This window comes from Vigna unguiculata, chromosome 9 (assembly GCF_004118075.2).
Source record: "Vigna unguiculata cultivar IT97K-499-35 chromosome 9, ASM411807v1, whole genome shotgun sequence".
NCBI classification, from domain to species: domain Eukaryota; kingdom Viridiplantae; phylum Streptophyta; class Magnoliopsida; order Fabales; family Fabaceae; genus Vigna; species Vigna unguiculata.
The window spans coordinates 40,381,810-40,403,606 of record NC_040287.1 but is presented as its reverse complement, the minus strand read 5'-3'; the positions used below and the strand labels follow the sequence as shown (position 1 = coordinate 40,403,606).

The following is a 21,797-nucleotide window of genomic DNA, read 5'->3' as shown; positions in this document are numbered from 1 at the left end:
CACCTAACTTAACTATTTCATGATGTTATGTGTTAATTTATTGTTTTACTTTATCTATTTGACACGGACTATGACATGAGATGTGTTTGGTAAAACAAACTCTCTAAGTGACAAAAAACAAATGATTTTTTAAACAAAAGTAAACAAAATACACAATTCTACATTTCGGCACAATGGATAATTTGTTTTATTTGGTTTTAACCTCTATAATTGATTTTTTTTAATAGAGTTCATATAAAGGCAAATTCAACACTAATAAATCTTGAAAAAGAATAATATAAAATGTTAAAACAATACTTCTAATTTAAAATATTAAAGTAAGATATTTAATGATTTTTTATATACTTTATTCTCTGATTATTTCTTATTTATATTAAAATTGGTCCATCCGGATAGTAATTATAGATCTTTAGCAAGTATATAATAAATTAATAATATTTGGATTTAGAATCCATTTTGAAAAAAAAAATCTTAATAATAATACCACTACTCTTAAGCAATGGACTGGAAAATAATAGTCTTTGTCTTTATAAACAAACCTCTATACTATACTATCATTAAAAAACATATACGCATTAAATGTTTCTTACCTAAATCTCATTTTAGATTTAACATGAACAAAATTATTTAACTCACTTAAATTCTTAAGAAACATTTGAAAGTTTGTGCCAACCATTATCCAAGTCTCTACGAATTTGTAGAGGGAAGACCACCCATTCTTTGAAAGAATTCTTTTATCATAATAATTATACAAACTTAATTCTCAAACTACATAATTTGAAAATTGTGATATAAGTCAAATTTTTTTTCGTGTAATCGATCATTGAGAGCCAAAACGCATAATATGAGTACACTAATACATTATACAGGAAGAAACAAAAAGAAATTGTTCTATAAAACACATGAAATGGTATATGTATATTTTTTCAGTAGACAATGCCTTGTCTGGGTAGGACAATAAAAACTGTCTTTTTATTACAGTTGTAATCCGGTGAAAATTTAAGAGAAAAAACCATGAGAAACAAAAATGAAAGTTTAATCCAATAAAACTAATACAAAATCATTGAAATAACAGACTCGGTGTTCCATAGACTTGGTACAACAATTAATAAATCTTTGTTTGTTGAGCCCTTGAAAAATATATAATCGTTCCTTAGCTCTAGACTTAGCATAATAACAACGAGTAAATCTCATTAGTTCTTAGTAATTGACATGAATGAAGATGGATATTGGCCCCAAATTGTGATCGCAAACCTAAAATCTTTGGTAGATAACACAGTTATCGCATCCATGAGAAATTATATAGGTTACACTGTCCATTCAATTAGTTCTGTACATCTTGATCTCCTGATATAGTACAAAAGCGAAGAGGGAATACAACACTCTTCTCGATACCATTCTCAGATAGGTGAAAAATGGATACCATGAAGAGAAAAACAGCTAGGAAGTGCTACACTGTGCAATGGAAGACTCTAAACAGTGACATCAAAGCATTCAAATGTTACATCAAACCATGTATGCCAGCGAGAACCAGAAAAAAGCCTCTCGCTTGCCTATGCGACAACATATATGAACTCGAATCAAGGCATCGCTTGTCCCAACCTGATTCTGCCAGCCGCATTCCAGAAAGTGATAGATAATGTAACAAAATTTTCCTTTCTACATCGTGCAAAAAGCAATAAAAACTGCAGGCAAATAAAAAATAGTAAGCAACATATACTATGTAAGCAATAAGCAGGGTTAGAGGTTTAGAAAATAGTTAGGAGTGCAGTTGCTGATTACTAGCACTGTTTGGACAACCAATGTATGTGATCAATTTCAGAGTATACAGTGTAAACATTATAAATAGATTGAAGACTTGAGAAGAAGGGAAATGCTGGAATAATAAAGTTTTATAAGTTCAAAATAGCTTCATGTCTATGTGTGAAATCATGTGTACAGAAAGGAACGAAGAGCACCAAGAAGCAGCCTTCTGCCTTTCAGAAACAAAGGAACCAGGAGTAAAAAGAGACGAAAATAGTTTCATGATCAAGGGAGGTGAAATTCCACCAATAAAGTAGTGTATGATAAAAGCTACAGAAATCTGAGAGAATGCAAGTGCATACATTTCTTTAAAACACCCAAACAAAGATCTAAATCTTACCAATCAAGCAAAGGAGAATAACAGCCCAGATAGTTATTTGAACATGCCGATTGTATTGCATTTGGTATTGAGATCTTTGAAGCTGCCTTTGCAAAGCCCCATACCACCCGTGGAGTTGCTTATCATAAGATTCATCATAATTATCAAGGCAATTCTTACTTTCTTCATAGTATGCCTTGATGCCCTTTATTTGGAAAAATAAACATGAAAGATTAATAATTAAGCAAAAGCAATGACATACACAAGCAAATCTCCGTTAAAAAACAAAAGCAGCTAAAGCACAAACCCCATTCAATCCAGCCGATGGTAATAGTGCATTATCCGTTTCTTCACAATGATTCACTGGTTTCAGCTTTCTATAACCATTCTTAGGCCACTTCAACTTAGAGATAGTATCCACGGAACCAAAAAATCCAGAGAGACTTGCTACCTTGTGCACAGGATTTAGACTGGAAGAACCATTGGAGGAATTCGATTCTTGCACACCATCAGTAACAGTGATTTGCCAAGAACCAATATCAGGATCAGCAGTAGCTGCCCTGCGATGCCCAAGTGACTTTTCCTGTGCTACATCAGACGAACCCCACCCAGATGAAATATGTAAATTGCTTGAACAATTAGGGATAGAATCTTTGTCACTTAATTGCACATTTTCACCATCTCTGCTGTTACATTTCGCAGGATTTTTGCTAACAGCAGCCGATGTTCCCGAGAGAAATGATGCTAGTTCATCACGTTCTCCTTCATCCAGACGCGGCCAAGGCAGAGATGCCTTGGTACCTGAATGAACAGGTTCTAGTAACAAATGTTCAACATTGCTAATCTTGTCACGGATGGCATCAACAAAATCTCGGTGTCTATTTCTTGCATCCTCAGTTGAAACTTTGCTATAACTTAACCGTGTAGCCCGTTCAAATTCCTCTAACTGCATAAGCCATACAAGTGCAACCACATGCTTTGTTATGATGATACATAATTTGAAACTATATTTACTAAGAGAAATTACCTGCCATGTAGCAGTGCCAATGGCAGTTTGTAGATCTCGGCGGGCCTCATCACAGTTCCACAGGCTGGATGCATCCTTCATTGTGTGAATCCATGTTCTATAGATAGATTCCATCCTAGAAAACACAATCATAGCATGTCAATAACAAGAAAATTAGGCCCAATAGATATGTGGTTCAGTTGGCAACACACGCTGAGGAAGACTTAAGTTCAATTCCAGCAACACATCCATGAACAGGACTGACAAGTTTTAACTATGTTGTCGGTCCCTGACCCACAATTAATTTCAAAGCCAAACCAGAGGGTCGAAGCTTATGAGGAAACCTTACCTTGTACACGAGCCAAAGCTCCCAAATATATTGGTTAATGATAATAACAAGAAGATGGCATCAATTCAGGCTTCTTCTTTTAAGATTGTGCACAAAAAAATGAACTTAAAAACCTTGAAGCTTTTCAATATTGGGAGAAAAAAAAAAGGTAGGTATTGGGAGGTGCATTTATTTCCCCCAAAATGGAATTACATGGCAAGATTACATTCTATTATGCCTACCTACATTCTTCGGAAAAAAACAAATTAAGGATTCGATTAAACATGAAAACCAAATGCAAAACCTATTTGGAAGAACGACATCTACCTGTCAGAAGATTCCTGAACTTCTTCGGCAGCACTAAAGAAAGGATCTTTTTCCCATCGATCAAAACTCGACGCCATGAATATTGAATGATAATATAACCAATGTATGATAACTGGAATATGGAAAAGAAAATAGTGGGTAATCTGTGTTGGGGATAGAGGGAAAGGTGGTGAATTAATTGGAAGAGAAATTCTTGTTATTCTGTTCTCTCTCAGAATAATGGGAGGAATTGCAATTTGCAATGAAACCAAAAAGTAGAAAGAATAATTAGATTATATCCCTCTTCTTACCTCACCCATTTTATTCATCAAATTATAAGGTCCCTCGCGTCTCACTTATTAATATTAGTACCACCTGAATCACCTTTATAATTTACGAGTAAAAACACAGACTCTACTCTTTTTTCTTCTTTTTTTTTAAATATTAAAAAATAATAAATATTATTATAATTATAATTATAAAATTAAATATAAATAATCTTTAAAATTTATTGTCAATAATTTTTATTTATTTTATAGGTAATTATTATTAAAAAATAATTAAATAACTAAATGGTTCATTTTACATAAATAATCACTTAACATATAATATAAATAAAATAATTATTTAATTTAAAAGAATTATTTAATTTAAAAGACTTATTTAAAGATTAAAATTAGAAAATAAATATAAATAAGAATCTTTTTATATATAGTATAGATATTATATTTTTGTTATTATAAAGCATGAAAGGTATGTATATAAATGAAATTAATAATAATATTTTTATTGTAAATTTTAAAATAATGTTAGGAGTGGGCTTTAAGCTTAATGTAAGAATTGCACTCACTCATCTATTGTAAATTTGACCTTATTTATAGTCGATGTGGGACTTCCAACACATACGATAATGTGTGTAACAAAATGTCCAAGAAAGTAGTTCGCTAGGATAGGCTTTAACTTCGTTACGATGTCATGTTAAAAGTGAACTTTAAGCTTAACTCAATCTCACAAAACCGACTTATAAAGTGAGGATTGCACCCACTCATATATTGTGAATTGACCTCTTTTGTAGTCGAGGTGAAACTTCCGACAAATAAAAAAAATGTAAAATATAAAACTATTAAAAGTTTATTTTCAAGACGTGTTATCTCTAAACTTATTGTGTCATATTAATAGATATTCAATTTCAATCCATGTATAACTCACAATTGTGATAAACACCCTTTTTTCAATAATGCAGTGTATTTCTATTGAAATACATAATAGAAAAAAAATATGTTGCTTTTAAAAGATACAAAAAAATTAATAAAATAAATAAACTACTGAAAATATAATTTTTTCCAGAAAAAAAATTAGAATCTAGGTCCTTATAAAAGACATTCCATCGCATCAAGCAACAGATGGGAATGAATATCAAGGTGGCAAAAGATTCTAATAAAAAGATAAGAAGAAAAATCATATAATTTAATCTATCTTTTTCACTCTTCAACCGCTAAAACAATTGTTTTTTTCTTTCCTCTGTTTGACATTAGTTAATAGTTTATATATTTCATTAAATATGAAGAAGTAGTAAAACAAATATTAGTTATATTTTATGATAATGTTTTTAAACATTTTAATTATTAATTAGAGAATTGACTATTAATCAAATAAAATATCAGTACATGCTATTTCTAAATAATTTATAAGTTCTAAAACATATCATTTATTTCGAAATGAATGTACGGAACTAAAATTAATTATTTATATTTTATAAAGGTATTTGTTTCCAAGAATGTAGATCAAATTTTGTTTTATTTTATAAAGAGCAAAATGACTTCAAAATTAGAAAAAGAAACTATTGTACATAGACCAAAAATTAAAAGGAGAATTATTATAATAAAAAAGTAATGAGAAGAGGGGTTTAAGAGTGGAAGTTGAGGGTTTGAGGGTAGAAAGCAAAGAAGATGAAGGAAGCGGAGGAGCAACTGTGCGAGGCGGCCAAAAAGGGTGACGCGGAGAGAGTGAAGGCTCTCATAGACTCCGGCGCCGACGTCACCCACTTTGACGGCGAGGGCCTCAATCCTCTCATGCACGCCGCAAAGGAAGGCCATGCACCCGTTCTCACTCTCCTCCTCTCCGCCGGTGCTCCCTGGAACGCCCTCTCTTCCTCCGGCCTCTCCGCCGGCGACTACACCATGCAGGAAGGCCACAGCGAAGCCTTCGACCTTCTCCTAAACGCCGGTACACATTTCTCTTTTCCAATCCGAGTTTTACTATTTGCCTGTTGGGATCTGATTTCGTTTCAATTTGTCAGGGATTCAGGCCGAACTCATTCTGGGAACAATTGCGAGGAAGGAAAACAAGAGCGGCGATTCCGGTGTCGATTATTTGGAAGATAGGGTGAGTTTTAGCGAAGACAAGCTTATGGACTCTGAAAGCAAAGCTGTGATGATGGCGTGGGAGAAGCCATTGATGGAGGCACATGCCAAAGCTGTTTGTTCGGGAGGGGGCCACGTGCTCAATATTGGGTTCGGAATGGGGCTCGTGGATTCGGCCATTCAGCAGTATGCACCTGCATCACACACTATCGTTGAGGCTCATCCGGAGGTGTATCAACGCATGCTTCGCTCCGGTTGGGGTCAGAAGGAAAATGTGAAGATAGTTTTTGGCCGATGGCAGGATGTTCTGTCTCAGCTTGAAACATATGATGGTAATTTCTGATCCTTATCTCCATGGACTTTGATACTTAATTGTAGTTCTGCAATTTATTCCATTGTCCTCTGTTTAAAACAGACGATTTTTTTTTTTTTCTTTTTCGGAGATCCTATATTGGCTAGGGAATCGGCCAAATTTCGTTTTTTGAGCTACTTTTTTGGATTTATTTAAGCTTAATATCTGATTTTAAGCTGAGAGCTCACTCTATCAGACCGTCCACCTGTTATCAAATTATCTGCGAACCGATAGAGAGTAGAGAAATAGTTTGGATGTAATTAAGTTGGTGTAGAGAAGAGATGAGGATACGGATAGAGAGATGAGTATAAATAGGAAGCAATTTTTATTGTTTATTTTAATTATCTTTTGTTCTTTCTCTCCTATCAGACACCCTATCTTAATTTGATCTTTATCCATTTTCACAACCAAAGTTTATGGTTTATGGCTATATAAGTGAGGGAAATCTTTAACTTTTTAGCTTTTGGAGATGAGTTAGACCTAGTTTCGAATCTGGGAGTTTTATTTATTTGTATCAAAGGCATCCAATTCTTTGGGAATTTGATATTTAACTGTTTTCAATATTGTCATGCAATCCATGCACTGACCTCTCACCTAGTGGAAAATTAGGCTTTATTATCATTGTTGTTGAATATGTGTATTATGCGTGATGAGTTTTATCTGGGTTGTGTCTGATTTGGATCGGCATGAATTGTGTTCAGGAATATTCTTTGACACCTATGGGGAGTACTACGATGATTTGAAGGAGTTCCACCAACATCTCCCAACATTATTGAAGCCTGGTGGTATCTACTCATTCTTCAATGGCCTCTGTGGCAGTAATGCGTTTTTCCATGTTGTTTACTGCCATTTGGTATCACTTGAGCTTGAGAATTTGGGGTATTCCACGCAATTAATTCCATTGCCTGTTAAGGATTGTTTAGGAGAACAAGTTTGGGAAGGTGTGAAACAAAGATATTGGCAGCTAGATACGTACTACCTTCCTGTCTGTCAGTCTGTAGAAGACCCTGAATGATGTAGGAAATTGATGTTCTGCAGTTTAGAAGAACTGCACCCTGTGCAGTTACTGATTTCACCATTGATGTTAGTTTTTCTCCCCTCTATTTATTTAAATCAAAGGGGAATGACTGAAATCTCATGCAGTGTTTTTTCAAAACTGTTGAGGATATTGAATCGAGTGGTGTATGGTTTGATTTTAATTACAGTCCAAAGGTGTTTTAACACTGTTGTTGCATTTGTAACTTAAAAATGATACTGTAAGAATACAGTTGGAGTCAACTTCATATGTTATTTCATTACATGGTGTCGTTTAAATTTAGAAGTCTTTGACTATAATCACCATGGTTCAAGAAAGATCACTATATTTAATAACGAAGGATTTGTTTTTAAATTATGGAATTAAAAAAAAAGCTATTATTTTCAAGTCTAAATGCTCATAACTGGATGAAGTTTAGGGTAAATTGAGCTGTATCCCCTTTTCTCTTTGTAGAGCTTTCTATATGAAGCTGAGTGTAGCAATCTAATCATGTCATTGTGGTCATAATCTAGTATCATCGTATTCTCAATTCTCAACTCAAATAAGGCAATGAATGGTTACCGGACATGTTTCCCATTATAATTGGACTCAAGATTTTGGGATGAGTTGTAGTTAACAGAAAGTTAATTTTATTAACTTGTGATTCGGACGCAAATGCGTCTTTTTATCCCTTGAAAAAGAAAGTATCATTTGTTTTAATGGATAACGCTAATAAAGATAGAAAAGTTTATTCCTGGATTGACTTCTAAAAAACAAAAAATTGGAAAAATTAATGAGAACTTTTATAAATTAATATTAACTGAAAAAATATTTTGTTTCAATTTTTCTTCTTATATTTCTCTGGAAGAATTTTTTTTAGAGAAACATAACCAAAGATGTTTTAAGAGGGATACAAGTAAATTCCCGGGCAAATGTTTTTGATTATGTGATCTAAATGGTGGTAACGAAAGAGCTTACTACCTTAGCAGTTCAGTTTTTTTGTCAATGCTTCATATTTTTATTCGTTATTTATTACATACCAGGACTAGGAAATTACCAAAAGAAATCTAAAAGTACTGGTAATGCAATTGGGATGCCTGCAGTGGATCAACCATCTGATAGATAAACCTGTCAGTACGCGCCAACGAGAGCAAAACTGAGTAAATACGAATTACCATTCAGTAGCATTATTCATTCATTCAGAAACGCCATTAGTCCATTACCCTGTTTCTTTACTGTACAATCATTCTTTTATAATTTTCAGAGAACAGCAAGAGACACATAATACCCCTTTGCTGGACCAAAAGCAGAATAAAACATAGATAAACTATTATTCTTGAACTCAGCCGCGTTTGCAACAGGTAATTCAGAGTCAGGGCCTTTAAAAATGAGAGTCAAGTCCAGCTGAAAGCAATGGGACTAGAAACCTTGTGTTTCCCATCAGACCATTCTAGATAAGCAAAACTGGTTGTCCCAGAAGGCTCTGAAGAAGACGTGAACGTAACTGTGTAGCTCTTCTTCTCATTGAGTTCACGGAAACTGAGTGTTTGTGGTTGAACCACAATCTTCACCGAGGGAGACTGTGTCACTGAAACTGTATACGTTGCTGGGGCACCCACGTTTGTTAAAGTCCTTGTGTACTGAACAGTGGTTGGTTTCTGAGAACCACCCTTTACTCCAAAAGCCGTGTTAAAAGGAACAGCAAAAGATGGGTAGTTGAGATCTTCCACTCTGTACTTCTTCCTTTTGCTGCAAGTAAAATCTCTCCTTGCAACAAGCTTTATCTGAGAGGAACTGTACTGCAGGGCACAGAAGAAGCTCAAGTAGTCATCCACGGTGGCATCATAGACAAGGCCAGGATCAAAAGCAGCCACTGGATCTACATGTCCAGCACCAAAATCAAACGGTGTAGCTGGGAGGCCATTGTCAACATCTTTTAAGGTTTGCCCATTTTTGTAGGTTCTGTAAGATGTGGTCATGAGGGCAGACCTTATAGCTGCAGGGCTCCATTCTGGGTGAGTGCCCTTAAGAAGGGCAGCTAACCCACTGACATGGGGGCAGGACATGGATGTGCCTGAGATTATGTTGAATTCCACATGCCTTGTGTCTTCAGTCATACCAGTTGGTCCAACTGCACCACTCCACCCAGCTAGGATGTTAACTCCTGGAGCTATCAGGTCTGGTTTGAGCACCTTTGGTGTCAGCAAATTTGGCCCTCTTGAGCTGAAAGCTGCCACCACTGGGGATGGTTGAACCCCTAACTGGGTGCCACCAAACGAAAGTTTAGCTGTGGGATTGGAAGATGAGAAAACATACTTCTTTAACTCAATGCTGGATTTCTGGCCCAAAGCTAATGCCGGAAGGAGATAAGAGTCAGCTACTAACTCTTCCCCGTAATCTTCATTGTTTGCTAGTATCATCCCAATGCCTCCAGCACTCTTCACCACCACACCCTTTTCCACCCTTGGATTCCCTCCTCTGTCACAAATCACGATTTTTCCTGCTACTTTTGCAGCAATCAAACTACCTTTGCTGCACTGACTTCCTTCTGAATCTCCACTCACATTACCGGCATACACAATTGGAATTGGAGTCTTAGGTGGGAGTTTGCCATTGTAAAGGGACACCCCAGTGTAAGCCTTACCATTCCCCAGGGTGACATAGGCAGGGAAGTCACGGTCTATAGTTCCAGCACCAACTGTGGTTAACCATGGTGCCACATTAGACAAAGATGCTTCACTAGGCCCACCATTTCCTGCTGAAGTGGAAACCAGTATTCCGTGGGCAGTGGCAGCAAAGGTTCCAATCGCAATAGTGTCTCTATAGTAGTCCGTCAAACCTCCCCCAATTGACATGGAAAGGATGTTGACACCATCTGCAATGGCCTTGTCAATGCCAGCAGCTATGTCTGATGAAAAGCACCCTCCAAGCCAACACACTTTGTATGTAGCAACTCTGGCTTGTGGGGCCATGCCTCTTGCCGTCCCATTAGCAAAGCCGAAGAGGCTAGCTCCTGCAACTACAGAACCTGCTGCTGTTGTTGAGGTGTGAGTTCCATGGCCATCATCATCCCTTGGTGACTTTGATTCTGTACTTTCATTGATGGGTCCAAACGCCGCCTCATAGCCCTTTGCGAAAAACCTTGCACCAATCAGCTTCTTGTTGCAGTTTGATGGGTTGAAGTTCTTACCTCTCTCACACTCACCTTTCCAGCTACTTGGAACTGGCCCAAGACCCTTGTCATCGAAGCTTCTTAGCTCAGCCCACACACCAGTGTCTAGCACTCCAACAACCACATCGGTTCGGATTCCAACGGGCAGTGAAAAAGTGATGGCGTTCCCCAACCCCAGAAACTCTGGTGTTCGAGTTGTGTGAAGATCGTATCTAACTTCAGGGATGACGGAGAGAATTCCCGGTTGCTTTGAGAGTAACTCTGCTTCTTGGCTAGTTAGCCTTGTGGAGAAGCCATGAGCTACATGTTGGTATGTGTAGAGCATCTCTGCTGAGTCTGACACTGATTTCAGCGACGAATCATACCACAGGAGATGGTCATTGAAGCTTGATGGCATGTTGAACTTGTCCATGTGAATTATGTATGTGCTTTTAGAGTGGTGATTGGTTTTCTTTTCTGCTACGGTGTGTCTGCTACAGAAAACCAGCAACAAAGAAATCAGAAGGGACTTGAATATCAGCATATTCATCTTGTCACCTTGCTCTCGCTCCACCATTTCAGTTTTAGCAGAATTTAGTCTCAGCCTTCTCTCCAATTTGCTTCAGAAACGCAGGGAAAGTTGCTATATATTGTTGCGGGCCTGGCTAAGATATCTTCCAATAATTGGAAGGTAATGATAACGAGGAATGAAAAAAAAAGAAACAGTGTAATGGAAATGCAATGTACACTTTCCTCTATATATAAAATTATGTTGATATCAAATTTTGAATGCGTATAGTAAAAGTTAACAAATTTATATATATTATAACTTTTTTTCTCGTAAAAATGTAAAATAAAATCACCATTCTATTGTTTAAAGGTATTTGTTACACCTGATGAGAATTTATTTTAATTCTATTAAATACCCAAAAGGAATTCAAGCACTGAAGTTTTTGATAAAATGAAAGATTATAAAATTTGCTTAGTAATTCTGGACTGATTTATATGAAGGTAAAAAACCATGTTTATCTTCAAATTCGATCTAATATTGTTATTCAAAAAATACCTTTGCCTTTAATTCTAAAATTTTTCCCTAATAAATATGACTAAAAGTAATTTAGGAAATGTGTTCTATCAAATCAGGAATATTATTAACTATCATTTATCACTTGTATAAAACTAGTTGTTTTTGTGTCCTTGGGTCCATGGAGTCTGTTTCATTTTATTCCATTTAATTAATTCAATAAACACAAGCACTGGTTGGCATTAAATTCCCTGTTTATCCCACTAAATTCAATCACTTCCCACCAATCTAAACTTAACTAAGCTAGTACGTTACTCCATTAATTACAATCCAATCAACTTATTTGATCATACAATGAAACAATAACACATTAAAATAAAAGTTAATAAACTGTAGTAGTTGGATGTATAACTGCACACGCTGAACTACATAGGATCCTGTTAAAATTATTTTTCACAAAAAAAAAAAAAAAAAACACCTTCTATTTCAGTGCTTCTTTTTGGAAAATTCGATAAGAGAAACATCAGATATATTTTCTAAGATGAAAAATCATGACGCGCTCAAACTAAAATTGTGTAATGAATACAAATATTAATCATTTTAATGAAAAAAAAAAAAAAACTCTTTTACTCTTTTTTTTTTCCTTTTTTTCACTAAATTGTTGAATTTATTAGACGAATAATTTATTTAATGTATCAGAAGAGGTAATATACAATCTCTTTCATTTAGTGTGGCTATTATTAACAGAGAAAGAAAAGGAATTGGACTTAGTGCCACTCTACTTAAACTTCTAATTATATATATAATTAGTGTTTGTGAGTTGGAGTCCACATGGTCTAAGATCATTAACTTTTATTTATCCTTTAATTAAAGATAAGATATTTAGGTATAGTGGATTTACCATATCTCTTTTGCTCTTCTATCTTTATATACATACACACACGTATATATATATATATATATATATATATATATATATATATATATATATATATATATATATATATATATATATGGTTTGTTTCACTGTTTACTTTACATGTCATATTTTCACCTTTGAAAAAGTTTGGAGTGTACTTATATACAAAGAAAAAAAAGAAAGTGGCATTGCTTGTGGAAATGTACTATCCCAACTAAGTGTAAGTGTGTGAGTTGCAAGAACACTATGGAAATAATAAAACAAACACACTCGATTACAACATCTACACTGTTAAACTATATTCAAATAAAGGACATACTTGGTGCCCATGGTTCTTTTTATTATTTTATCTCTCCACTAATTCTAAAAACTAGTTTACAATCATTACATCCATCGTATAAATAAGTTTTTTTTTTTGTCATAGCTTTTATTTTTAAGTACTTCTGATCACAGTGAAGGCATGGACCATTTTTTTTAATTATTTTAATATAAAAGGATTGACATTATACACCATAAAAGTATTAAATAGTAGTTAATTTTAGAGAAAAATATGCATATACAATGAGTATAATATCTACATATACCTCATTTTAAACCCTTAACTTTCAACTAAGAAATAATAATTTAAAAAATGAACGGACACTGAGATTTGTTCCTAAGTTCACATTAGTTGGAATTTGAGTTTTCTCTTTTAACATTTTTGTGTCTTTCAAAAAATATGTGCAAAATAAACTCCAAAATACTTTTAATATAATGATTGACCCGACAATGATATTTTGTGAACTTAAGGTTAAAAAAAATAGGGTTAAATATGTTTTTAGTCCTTTAATTTTAAGTAAAAATTAGAATTAGTTCATTTTTGAAACTTTGACTTAATTTAGTCGTCCAATTTTACAAATGTTTGAATTTAATCATTTTAACAAAATTTTGTTAAGTTTATTTAACGTTTCAAATGTGTTTTCAAGACAGTTTCTTAGTTAACATTGAAACGGAAATGTGTCAAGCGGGATAAACACTTAAATGTTCTTATGAAACACGTCTAAAATGTTAAATAAATTTTAAAAAAATTGGTTAAAAAGACTAAATCCAAACATTTATAAAATTAGAGATTAAATAAAGACAAAAACATGTATAAAAAAAATAACATTAACACCATTAAGGAGAGATTTTAAAAATCAATTAATAAATTGACATGGCTATTAGACACATTTTCACTGTACATGTGACATGTCATGCATCCTAAAAGAAAAAATCACCAAACACTAAAAGATTATTAAATATTAAAAGGTATGATTGAAAGGGTGAAAACAACATTTGTATTGTAACAGTAAACACAGGATTAGATAAATGATTACATTAGTTTGTTTTCACCCTTTTTCTAATGTATTTTTGTTTTGATAGCGATCCAGTGGACAAAACATGATGAGCAGTTAAGAAGTAAGTATACATTAACATCTTGACCATAGGATTCTCCCATGTATCAATGTCCAATTAAAAATAACCTAAATGCCAATAATTCCCTTGCTTTTCTCTCAATCATGGATGAGCATGTGGAAAATGAGGTCTCTCACTCTACTTTAGTACACTATAAAATGATAAACAAGTTAATTCATCTTAACAACACCCATTAGATGAAATTTAGTTAATGAATTACAGAGTTCTTTTGTTAGCATAACATTAGTTCATCTTTATATATGTGTATGGTGATTTTTTTATTCTTAAAAGTATTATAATATATATTATATAATTATACAAGTTTATTATTTTGGTTTAAAGCCACTTTTTATTCCAATAACTTTACCAATGTATAATTTTGATTCCCGAAAATTTCTAATTGCCATTTTTTATTTAATTTTTGAAATTAATATTTTTGTCCAACACTATATTTAATTATGAAAAGAAAAATATATTTTTCAAAATAAATTACATTAAAATTATTTGTCAAACGTAATATTAATATCTTACTTAAGTGAGTAACTAGAGTTATTATTGGTTATTCAAATAGTTAGAAGACATGTTAAAAAAAATAAAAAAAAAATACTTTATTTAAAAAACCGAATAATTAAAATCTGTAATTAAATTTTGCAACGAATAAGAGTGGATTTTATCATTATTATTTTATATATTTTTTATAAATTTTTACACTAAATTGACATGTTTTCTATTAGTTAAATTCTATACAAAAATACTTTATTTTAAATTGTCATCAAGCTTAACAAACAATATGTTCGTAATTAAATTATATTCACACACAAAAAAAAAAACGTTTCCCACTTTTATAGTTTTAACTTTAAAGTATTTTTTTTATTAAATATGTATTGAGTATTTTTTTTATTAGTTAAATCATTTTTCTTTAAAGTATTTTTAAAAAAATCAGATTTTGTCTTTTATTTTTTTTATACACAAATATGTGAGATATTAGATGCTTGATTTGTACCAAGAAACCCACTGAGATATTGGTTGATATAGTGGAAGAAGCACTGAGTTTGGCATCGTTAGGCCTTAGGTGACTGCTACTTATACTATTCAATTTCAGATATTTATTTCAGAATTCTGCAGTATTATATATAAAATGTAAAGATACTCTTTTATGCATTATGCATTATTGTGGTAGTTGGTTCCACTGGACCTACACCACTCTTCATTGTTATCCATTTAGGTTAATATTGGACTTAGATGTTATGATTTCTTGCTGGATAAATCATTTCATTCAATAGATTTTTATAATATGAGTACTTATAATTTTAATATCAAATTTAATTTCAATATTTGAGGGTTGTGTAATGATAGATAAGGTTGTGATCTGTCGTGGGTGTCTTATCACAAAAGACTAAATGTTTGTAAGTGATAAGTAATATTTCGACCCTTCTTCAAAGTCTTAGTCATCAATATCAAATGTTGGATTCCTATTGAAACAAATAAACAAATATTACAATATATGAATATAAGTTTATAAATTTGAAGTAGTTGTTTTTGTCTTACACGAATTTCTAAAGATTTTGACCCCTCTTAAAAGTTTTAACCACAGAAAGATAAGATCAATCTGAAATACTTGATTTTTTATTGAAACTAACGAAAAACGATATTATATTATGAATACAAGTATATAAATCAGAAATAATTTCACTTTCTTTACACAGATCTTTAGAGTTTCAATCATTCTTGAAAATCTTTGCGTTAAGTATACAAAAACAGAACTAATTTGAAAAGTTTGATTCTAATTGGAACCAACAAGAAAATATTATATTATGAATATAAACCTATTGATAGGAAGTAATTACAATTTCCTTACCTAATTACATATTAAGATTGAATACATATTAAATGTTAGTTTATGAACGGACATAAGAATATTAATGTTGAAACTTTGATATTGACAATCAAAAGTTTATTAATTTGATTATGTCATCAAAATTTATTAAAAAACAAATAAATAAACATGAGAATTACACAAAAAAAAATCATAATAAAAATTATACTTCACGAAATATAAATAAATTATATATATTACTAATTTAATAATAACAAAATAATAAAATGAAAAATTACAATTCCTTAATTTTTAGGAGATTTTATTAGAACTTTTAAGAGAAATATTTATTATAAATAGAAATTATAAAGATTAAAATGACAAAACACAAACAAGGAATGTTCTAACTTAAAACGTCTATATGTTCATCTCTTTGCCAGACCAATTTAGAGTTCTTTGAAAGTCTTTTTTGACAAATATTACAAGGAATATATAAGGCTAGCTTGCGTATTAATTTTTTTAGAAAAATAATTATTTTTTAAAAGAAAATTTTCAAGTAAATGAAAATAGTAAATTATGAATTTAAGAAAACATCCTTTAAAATTAATATATAACAAGACCGATTAGTAAATTTCAAACAATTTTTTTTTACCGTTCTTTGTGTAGACAAAAAGGTGTAAACAATAAACAAAATGGTGTAAAAGATTTATGTTAATTCATCCTCAAATACCGTAAAGCTAAAATTTTGTATCAAGCTGTTATTGGAATGATAATTTATTGGTTTAAATATTATTTTGGTCCTCTTGTTTAATTTAGTTTTTTTGTTGTGCATTTGGTTACTAGTTTGTTAGATTATGTTCAATTTCGTCTTTTTGTTGTTTAAATAGATAACGACAATAAAATGTATAAGCTGACATTATTCATATTACGTTAGCTGTTTTAATTATGATTGTTTGTGTTTTGTTCAAATAAGTCCTTATTTTAATTAAATTTGTTCAATTTATTTTCACCCTCCACTTCATCTCACTACAATAAAAACCTTAAATAATTATCAAATTTAATGATCAAAATAATTAGTCACGATCAATTTAGATATTAATTTATAAACTAAAAATTATTGACAACTAAACTAGTTTAAAAAAATTATAATTGGTTTTTAAATTGGTAACTAAAATAATTTCTATTATGAATTGGTTACTAAAGAAATTGATTTTTGAATTGATCTCTAAATAATCTAGTGGACTTACTTGCTTGACATTGAATAAAAAATAAGAAATTTGAGCACCATATAAAGATGAAAACTTAAAAACTCATTACCTTAAAGTTTTAGGTTAGAGTTGGTCTCAATCCCTTATGTGTGGGTGAGTTAGGTTTATGTTTTATTGGTGTTGTATTTTTCTAGTCCAGTGATTTTCCTTCAAAAGACCCATCAGTGGTATCAGAGTTGAAATTTGCCTGAGTAGGATGAAGACTTAGTGTCCCAAGGTTTTTTATGTAAGATGGTGTCAATTTCCTATGTGGTTAGGCTCATGTCTCATTAATGTTGTATTTTCCTAGTGATTCTCACTCAAAAAACTCACCAGTGGTATCATAATTGAAAGTTTGTCTGAATACTATAAGGATAAAGACCCACTGTCCCAAGGTTTTTTTATTGAAGATGATGTAAATACTTTATATGAATTGATTCCATGTCTCATTGTTGTTTGTATTTTTCTGGTAAATTGTCTCTCGAAAGACCTATCAATTAGAAGATAAATAAATAAAGGACATAAATATTAGGTGGAATTTATCTGAAAATCACATAACTAATTTTCTTCTCCTTTTCTTAAATGTTATTCGTACCTCTTTTCATTTAGTATTTACTCTAATTTGTTTCTTTATTCCTTTTTTATATTCTTCGCTATAAACAAAACGAGGAAAGTTATTTAGGACTTGAATAAAATCCATGTATGTTTAGACACCCGAAATGAATGAAGAACAAATGTTCTTGAGTTTGCAAATGGTCCCTCTTTACTGCAAAAAGCTCCACAAAGCGATGATCATCCATAGAGACAAGCACAAATTAATAGACCTAACCAGTGCTAACAAAGTCAATAAGTTCTCACATGCTGGAGTTTCTGGAGGTACAACATCACGACAAAAAGCACTTATTCATGAAATGAAAAACTGAATATGTTGGACCATCTTCCTACTCAATCTGATGGTAGCTACATATTTCCTCAATTAATAGATCTATTTCAATCATAAATTTATGAAAAAATGAAAGATTATCAACACCATGTAGGAAAAAGAAGAAGAATCATTTTGAAAATATATTTTCATTCCTGCATGACTAGTCTGCAGCATAGGTATATCAGATTCCACCTAATACGCGATCTTTAAGATGTGAAATTATTGGTAGCTGTTATGTCGCATTCCCATGCCAAAAAAAAGGACAAATCATCGGGATCCACTTATAGAACTTGTTTCTTGTTCAATTCTTTTGTTCATAGGGACCTCCTCATTAGAACATGGCAACTAAACACATGCAGTTACAAATCATGACATCTTTACGTTGCTTCATGCTTCGTATTATGCGACACTGTCGAATGTCACAACCTCAACACAGCAAACGTTGTTGCGGACCCAAGAGTTACAATCACATTAATTGGATCGTGATGCTGGGAAAATCGGTAGTCAATCATTAAAAATGGTTTCATTTGTGAATGAAAAGTGCTAAAAGCAGACATGATTTCTCAACTAACAAATTATTGACTGCAATATGCGTTTGATGCACTAAGCAAAAAGGTATATAGATGCGTATTTCTGTAACTACTTCCAGTTTTTAGCTGCTTCATTGTTTTGTGTCTCTTTCTCTCTCTTGTTTGGTATGAAAGAAGGGTATCAAAATAGGTCTATCTGGTTTACACACTTTGGTTGTCAATTGAGTCGGTTCAACTTCACTGATGAGTAACAAATTTTGTATTTCAGCTTGACTCCTAAATGAGTTAACTTACTTACAGATATTTTATTCTTCTTATTTAGTTTTTAAATTTAGGAAAATTATTTTTTAACATGATTTTATTGATAAATTTTTGACAATGTATACGTGGTAGCAGCTCAATATATAAAGAAAAGTTTGAAATGATTTAGACATAAAAAAAAACAGTTTGATACGTATTGAAAATATCAAACTTTATAAACTTTGTCAAAAAAAAATTATCAAAAGTATCATAATTCTTAAATATAATGCAATACAATCAAAATTGATTAACTCTGAATATATTATTTTATAATATTAAGAAAAAAATATTTACCTATTTCATTAAATATTATTATAAAAATATTAGTTACATTACCATCTTAAATAATCTTGCAAACAAATAATTTAAACATTCGAAACTATTCTCACATTATTAAATAACATTGTATTATTTGAAAGAATCAAATTATCGATATATAAAATTAAAAGTAATAAAAATATTATGAAAAATAGTAAAAAAAATTAATAAAAAAGTTATTGTTTGTAAATTATAATTCAACTCACATTTTTTAAATCCATTTAATTTGTGGATTAAATTTAATTTTTGAATTAAATGAACCAAATTTAATTTAATAACATTTAAAAAATATTAAAAAAAAAATTTGTAACGAATCAAATTGACTCACAAATTTAATTTCATAATAAGTTTTGGATATAATTACCAAAGTTTTGATTTCATATTGGTCGATTCACTGATAAATTAAATAGAAAGTCAAACAACTAAATCGATGTGAAACATGTTTGTGTACAATTTTTTCACACTACCAATTTTTCATAATTAAAATTTGTTAGGGAGTGTCACCAATTGTTTATATCTTTTAGAAAAACAAACTATGCACTTAAAAGACATATTTTACTTTATACTTTTATTAAAAATGTGATCAGTTCTTTTACTAAAAATCGATTTAAGATGTAATTTGAAATTATTTGAATTGTATTTCAACACCTCTTATTATTTAACTATTTTTATATTTAAACTCAAACTCATTTCATTTTAATTCAATAAAATATATTTTTCCGCTTGCTGAACTTAGACAACTTTATTAGTTATCTGTCTCCAGTAAAGTTTTTCCCAGTGATTAAACTCTCTGGAATTCTCCGAAGTAAAAAATTAACAGTATAGAAAAAAAAAATACACAATCAGCGTAACTTAGAAAACCTTCTAAATGCGAGGAAGAAAAAAATGACAGAATCTACTTTAGCAAAAATAAAAAATAAAAACTTTATTATGAAAATAGTAATTTTGTTTCTTCGGATTTCTAAAAGAATCTCTCCTTTATAGGATGACTATAACTAAATTCTCACGAAAAATGCAACTCTATTTTTGTTAAAGAGGATTATAAGAGATATATAGATGTGACTTATACTATATATATAGAGAGAGAGAACCTGAATTAGTAAGTAACATCACTATTCAAATATGAAATTTAACTATGAAAAATCAATATCCTAAAAAACAATAGAAAATATTATGGAAATATAAACTTAGAATATATGGTATATAAGAGAGAATAAAAAGAGTTTTCTTACCAATTTTGGTATAATTTTTATTATTAAATTATAGGAATGGTGTAACTTTAAAATAAAAATCAAATTTAAATAAGTTTACTAAGTTGACATGACTTCAAAACAAATAAAAAGGGACAAAAAAAAATTGACAAACTTTGACAAATTACCTTTTTTAAGTAAAAAAAAAGTATTACTATTATTACTTTATTTTGATTAAAAAATAAAAAATTAATCTATTTAATTCTATTTATAGAAAATTTGTAAAAAGTTTATTAAAAAAATTTGTCAAAAAATAATTTTTCAACAAGTAATTTGTGTTATGCTGAAATAATTTTGGTCTGGATATAATGAAGTCGTATCATGTTAATACAACTTCAACTTTTTTATAAAGATTGTGATGATTTTGTATGACTTCAATTCATCCTTCAACATGACACAATTTTCTAATTTTGAGGTATCGTGCCAAGTTGACACTATTTGTCCAAAATTAATTTTTTTTTAAAACTCACAATATTCTTGTAATTTCATTATGAGATGACAACATATAAAAAATCCAAATTAAAGAGAAGAAATTAAAATGTGCTTCTTGTATGTTTTTTATGAAAGAGAAGTCTGCAGGGTTACAAATGAAATGCAACTAAATTGCAAACAATTCAAACGTTTATTTAAAACAATTAATATAAAAGAACTAATCAACAATAAAAAATTATTCATAACAATTTTATTTAATTCACAGATAAGGCAGATCTTTCCGCTGTTAGATCCTAAATTTTGATAAATAAACGCTCTACTCATAGCAATACCTTTTGGATAAAGGTCCAGTTATGATTTCTACCGTTACACCCGTTTTGCTAAGCTCACCCGTTTTTCTAACTGTTACTTTTATTTGTAATATTAATTTATTTTAATTTTAATTATATAAAAATTAAAACTTCTAACAAATATTAAAAGAAGTGTAATAATTAATATTATTTATAAAATTAAGATAATAAAAGATAGGTAAAAAATAAAAATAAAAATGACAAAATATATCAAATATAGGGAATAATAACGAAAAAATATTAAATAAGTTCAAAACTATAAACAAACTAAAGTAATTCATAACTTATAAACTATAAACTTTATAAATAATTTAATATAAATAAATATTTTTGCATTAATCCAACTAACTTATAAATTAGTTAACTAACTAACTTGAGAGTGGCAGTAACATATCCAGAATATATTATTAAGTTACTAAGTAAATAAAAAAAATCCTATTAATATTTTTTTGATCTATAAGAATTTAACAATGATACTTTTCAACGATTGAGATATCTTCCTCATATAAACTCCCTTCTTGGCAAGAAATCAAAATAATTCCATTATAACGAAATCATTGTTTTAATACTTGTATCTGAAGCTTATAATCATCATAACCTCATCAACGG

At 30.8% G+C, this 21,797-nt stretch overlaps 3 protein-coding genes across 4 annotated transcripts; 1 reads left to right on the top strand and 2 right to left on the bottom strand.

The window, feature by feature from the left end:
• Nucleotides 1-1,262: 1,262 nt before the first annotated feature.
• Nucleotides 1,263-4,092, bottom strand: LOC114162371. 2 transcript variants are annotated; one of them, XM_028046239.1, is made up of 5 exons: nucleotides 3,784-4,092; nucleotides 3,150-3,264; nucleotides 2,430-3,068; nucleotides 2,144-2,327; nucleotides 1,263-1,685 (listed from the first exon to the last, which is right to left on the bottom strand). In XM_028046239.1, the coding sequence occupies exons 1-5, from the start codon at nucleotides 3,858-3,860 to the stop codon at nucleotides 1,660-1,662; spliced, it is 1,041 nt and encodes a 346-aa protein (XP_027902040.1). In that variant the 5' UTR covers nucleotides 3,861-4,092; the 3' UTR covers nucleotides 1,263-1,659. The 2 variants fall into 2 exon arrangements, with proteins under 2 accessions (XP_027902040.1, XP_027902041.1); XM_028046240.1 differs by lacking the exon at nucleotides 3,784-4,092 and adding an exon at nucleotides 3,478-3,702.
• Nucleotides 4,093-5,711: 1,619 nt separating this feature from the next.
• On the top strand, nucleotides 5,712-7,772 carry LOC114162111 (protein arginine N-methyltransferase 2). The gene is made up of 3 exons (XM_028045889.1): nucleotides 5,712-5,988; nucleotides 6,062-6,457; nucleotides 7,179-7,772. Exons 1-3 carry the CDS (start codon nucleotides 5,712-5,714, stop codon nucleotides 7,490-7,492), a joined length of 987 nt encoding a protein of 328 aa, XP_027901690.1. The 3' UTR covers nucleotides 7,493-7,772.
• Nucleotides 7,773-8,649: 877 nt separating this feature from the next.
• LOC114162732 (subtilisin-like protease SBT1.7) lies at nucleotides 8,650-11,347 on the bottom strand. Its single transcript, XM_028046695.1, has one exon. The coding sequence runs from the start codon at nucleotides 11,218-11,220 to the stop codon at nucleotides 8,887-8,889; it is 2,334 nt and encodes a 777-aa protein (XP_027902496.1). The 5' UTR covers nucleotides 11,221-11,347; the 3' UTR covers nucleotides 8,650-8,886.
• Between the last annotated feature and the right edge of the window lie 10,450 nt (nucleotides 11,348-21,797).

Excerpts from the sequence above, each read along its gene's own strand:
- LOC114162371 (XM_028046239.1), bottom strand. The coding sequence starts at position 3,860 with ATGGCGTCGAGTTTTGATCGATGGGAAAAAGATCCTTTCTTTAGTGCT. Across the intron at positions 2,328-2,429 it reads CATCGGCTGGATTGAATGGG|GGCATCAAGGCATACTATGA; the intron begins GTTTGTGCTTTA and ends TTCCAAATAAAG. Across the intron at positions 1,686-2,143 it reads TATTCTCCTTTGCTTGATTG|TTTTTATTGCTTTTTGCACG; the intron begins GTAAGATTTAGA and ends ATTTGCCTGCAG.
- LOC114162111 (XM_028045889.1), top strand. The coding sequence starts at position 5,712 with ATGAAGGAAGCGGAGGAGCAACTGTGCGAGGCGGCCAAAAAGGGTGAC. Across the intron at positions 5,989-6,061 it reads CGACCTTCTCCTAAACGCCG|GGATTCAGGCCGAACTCATT; the intron begins GTACACATTTCT and ends TCAATTTGTCAG. Across the intron at positions 6,458-7,178 it reads TCAGCTTGAAACATATGATG|GAATATTCTTTGACACCTAT; the intron begins GTAATTTCTGAT and ends AATTGTGTTCAG.
- LOC114162732 (XM_028046695.1), bottom strand. The coding sequence starts at position 11,220 with ATGGTGGAGCGAGAGCAAGGTGACAAGATGAATATGCTGATATTCAAG.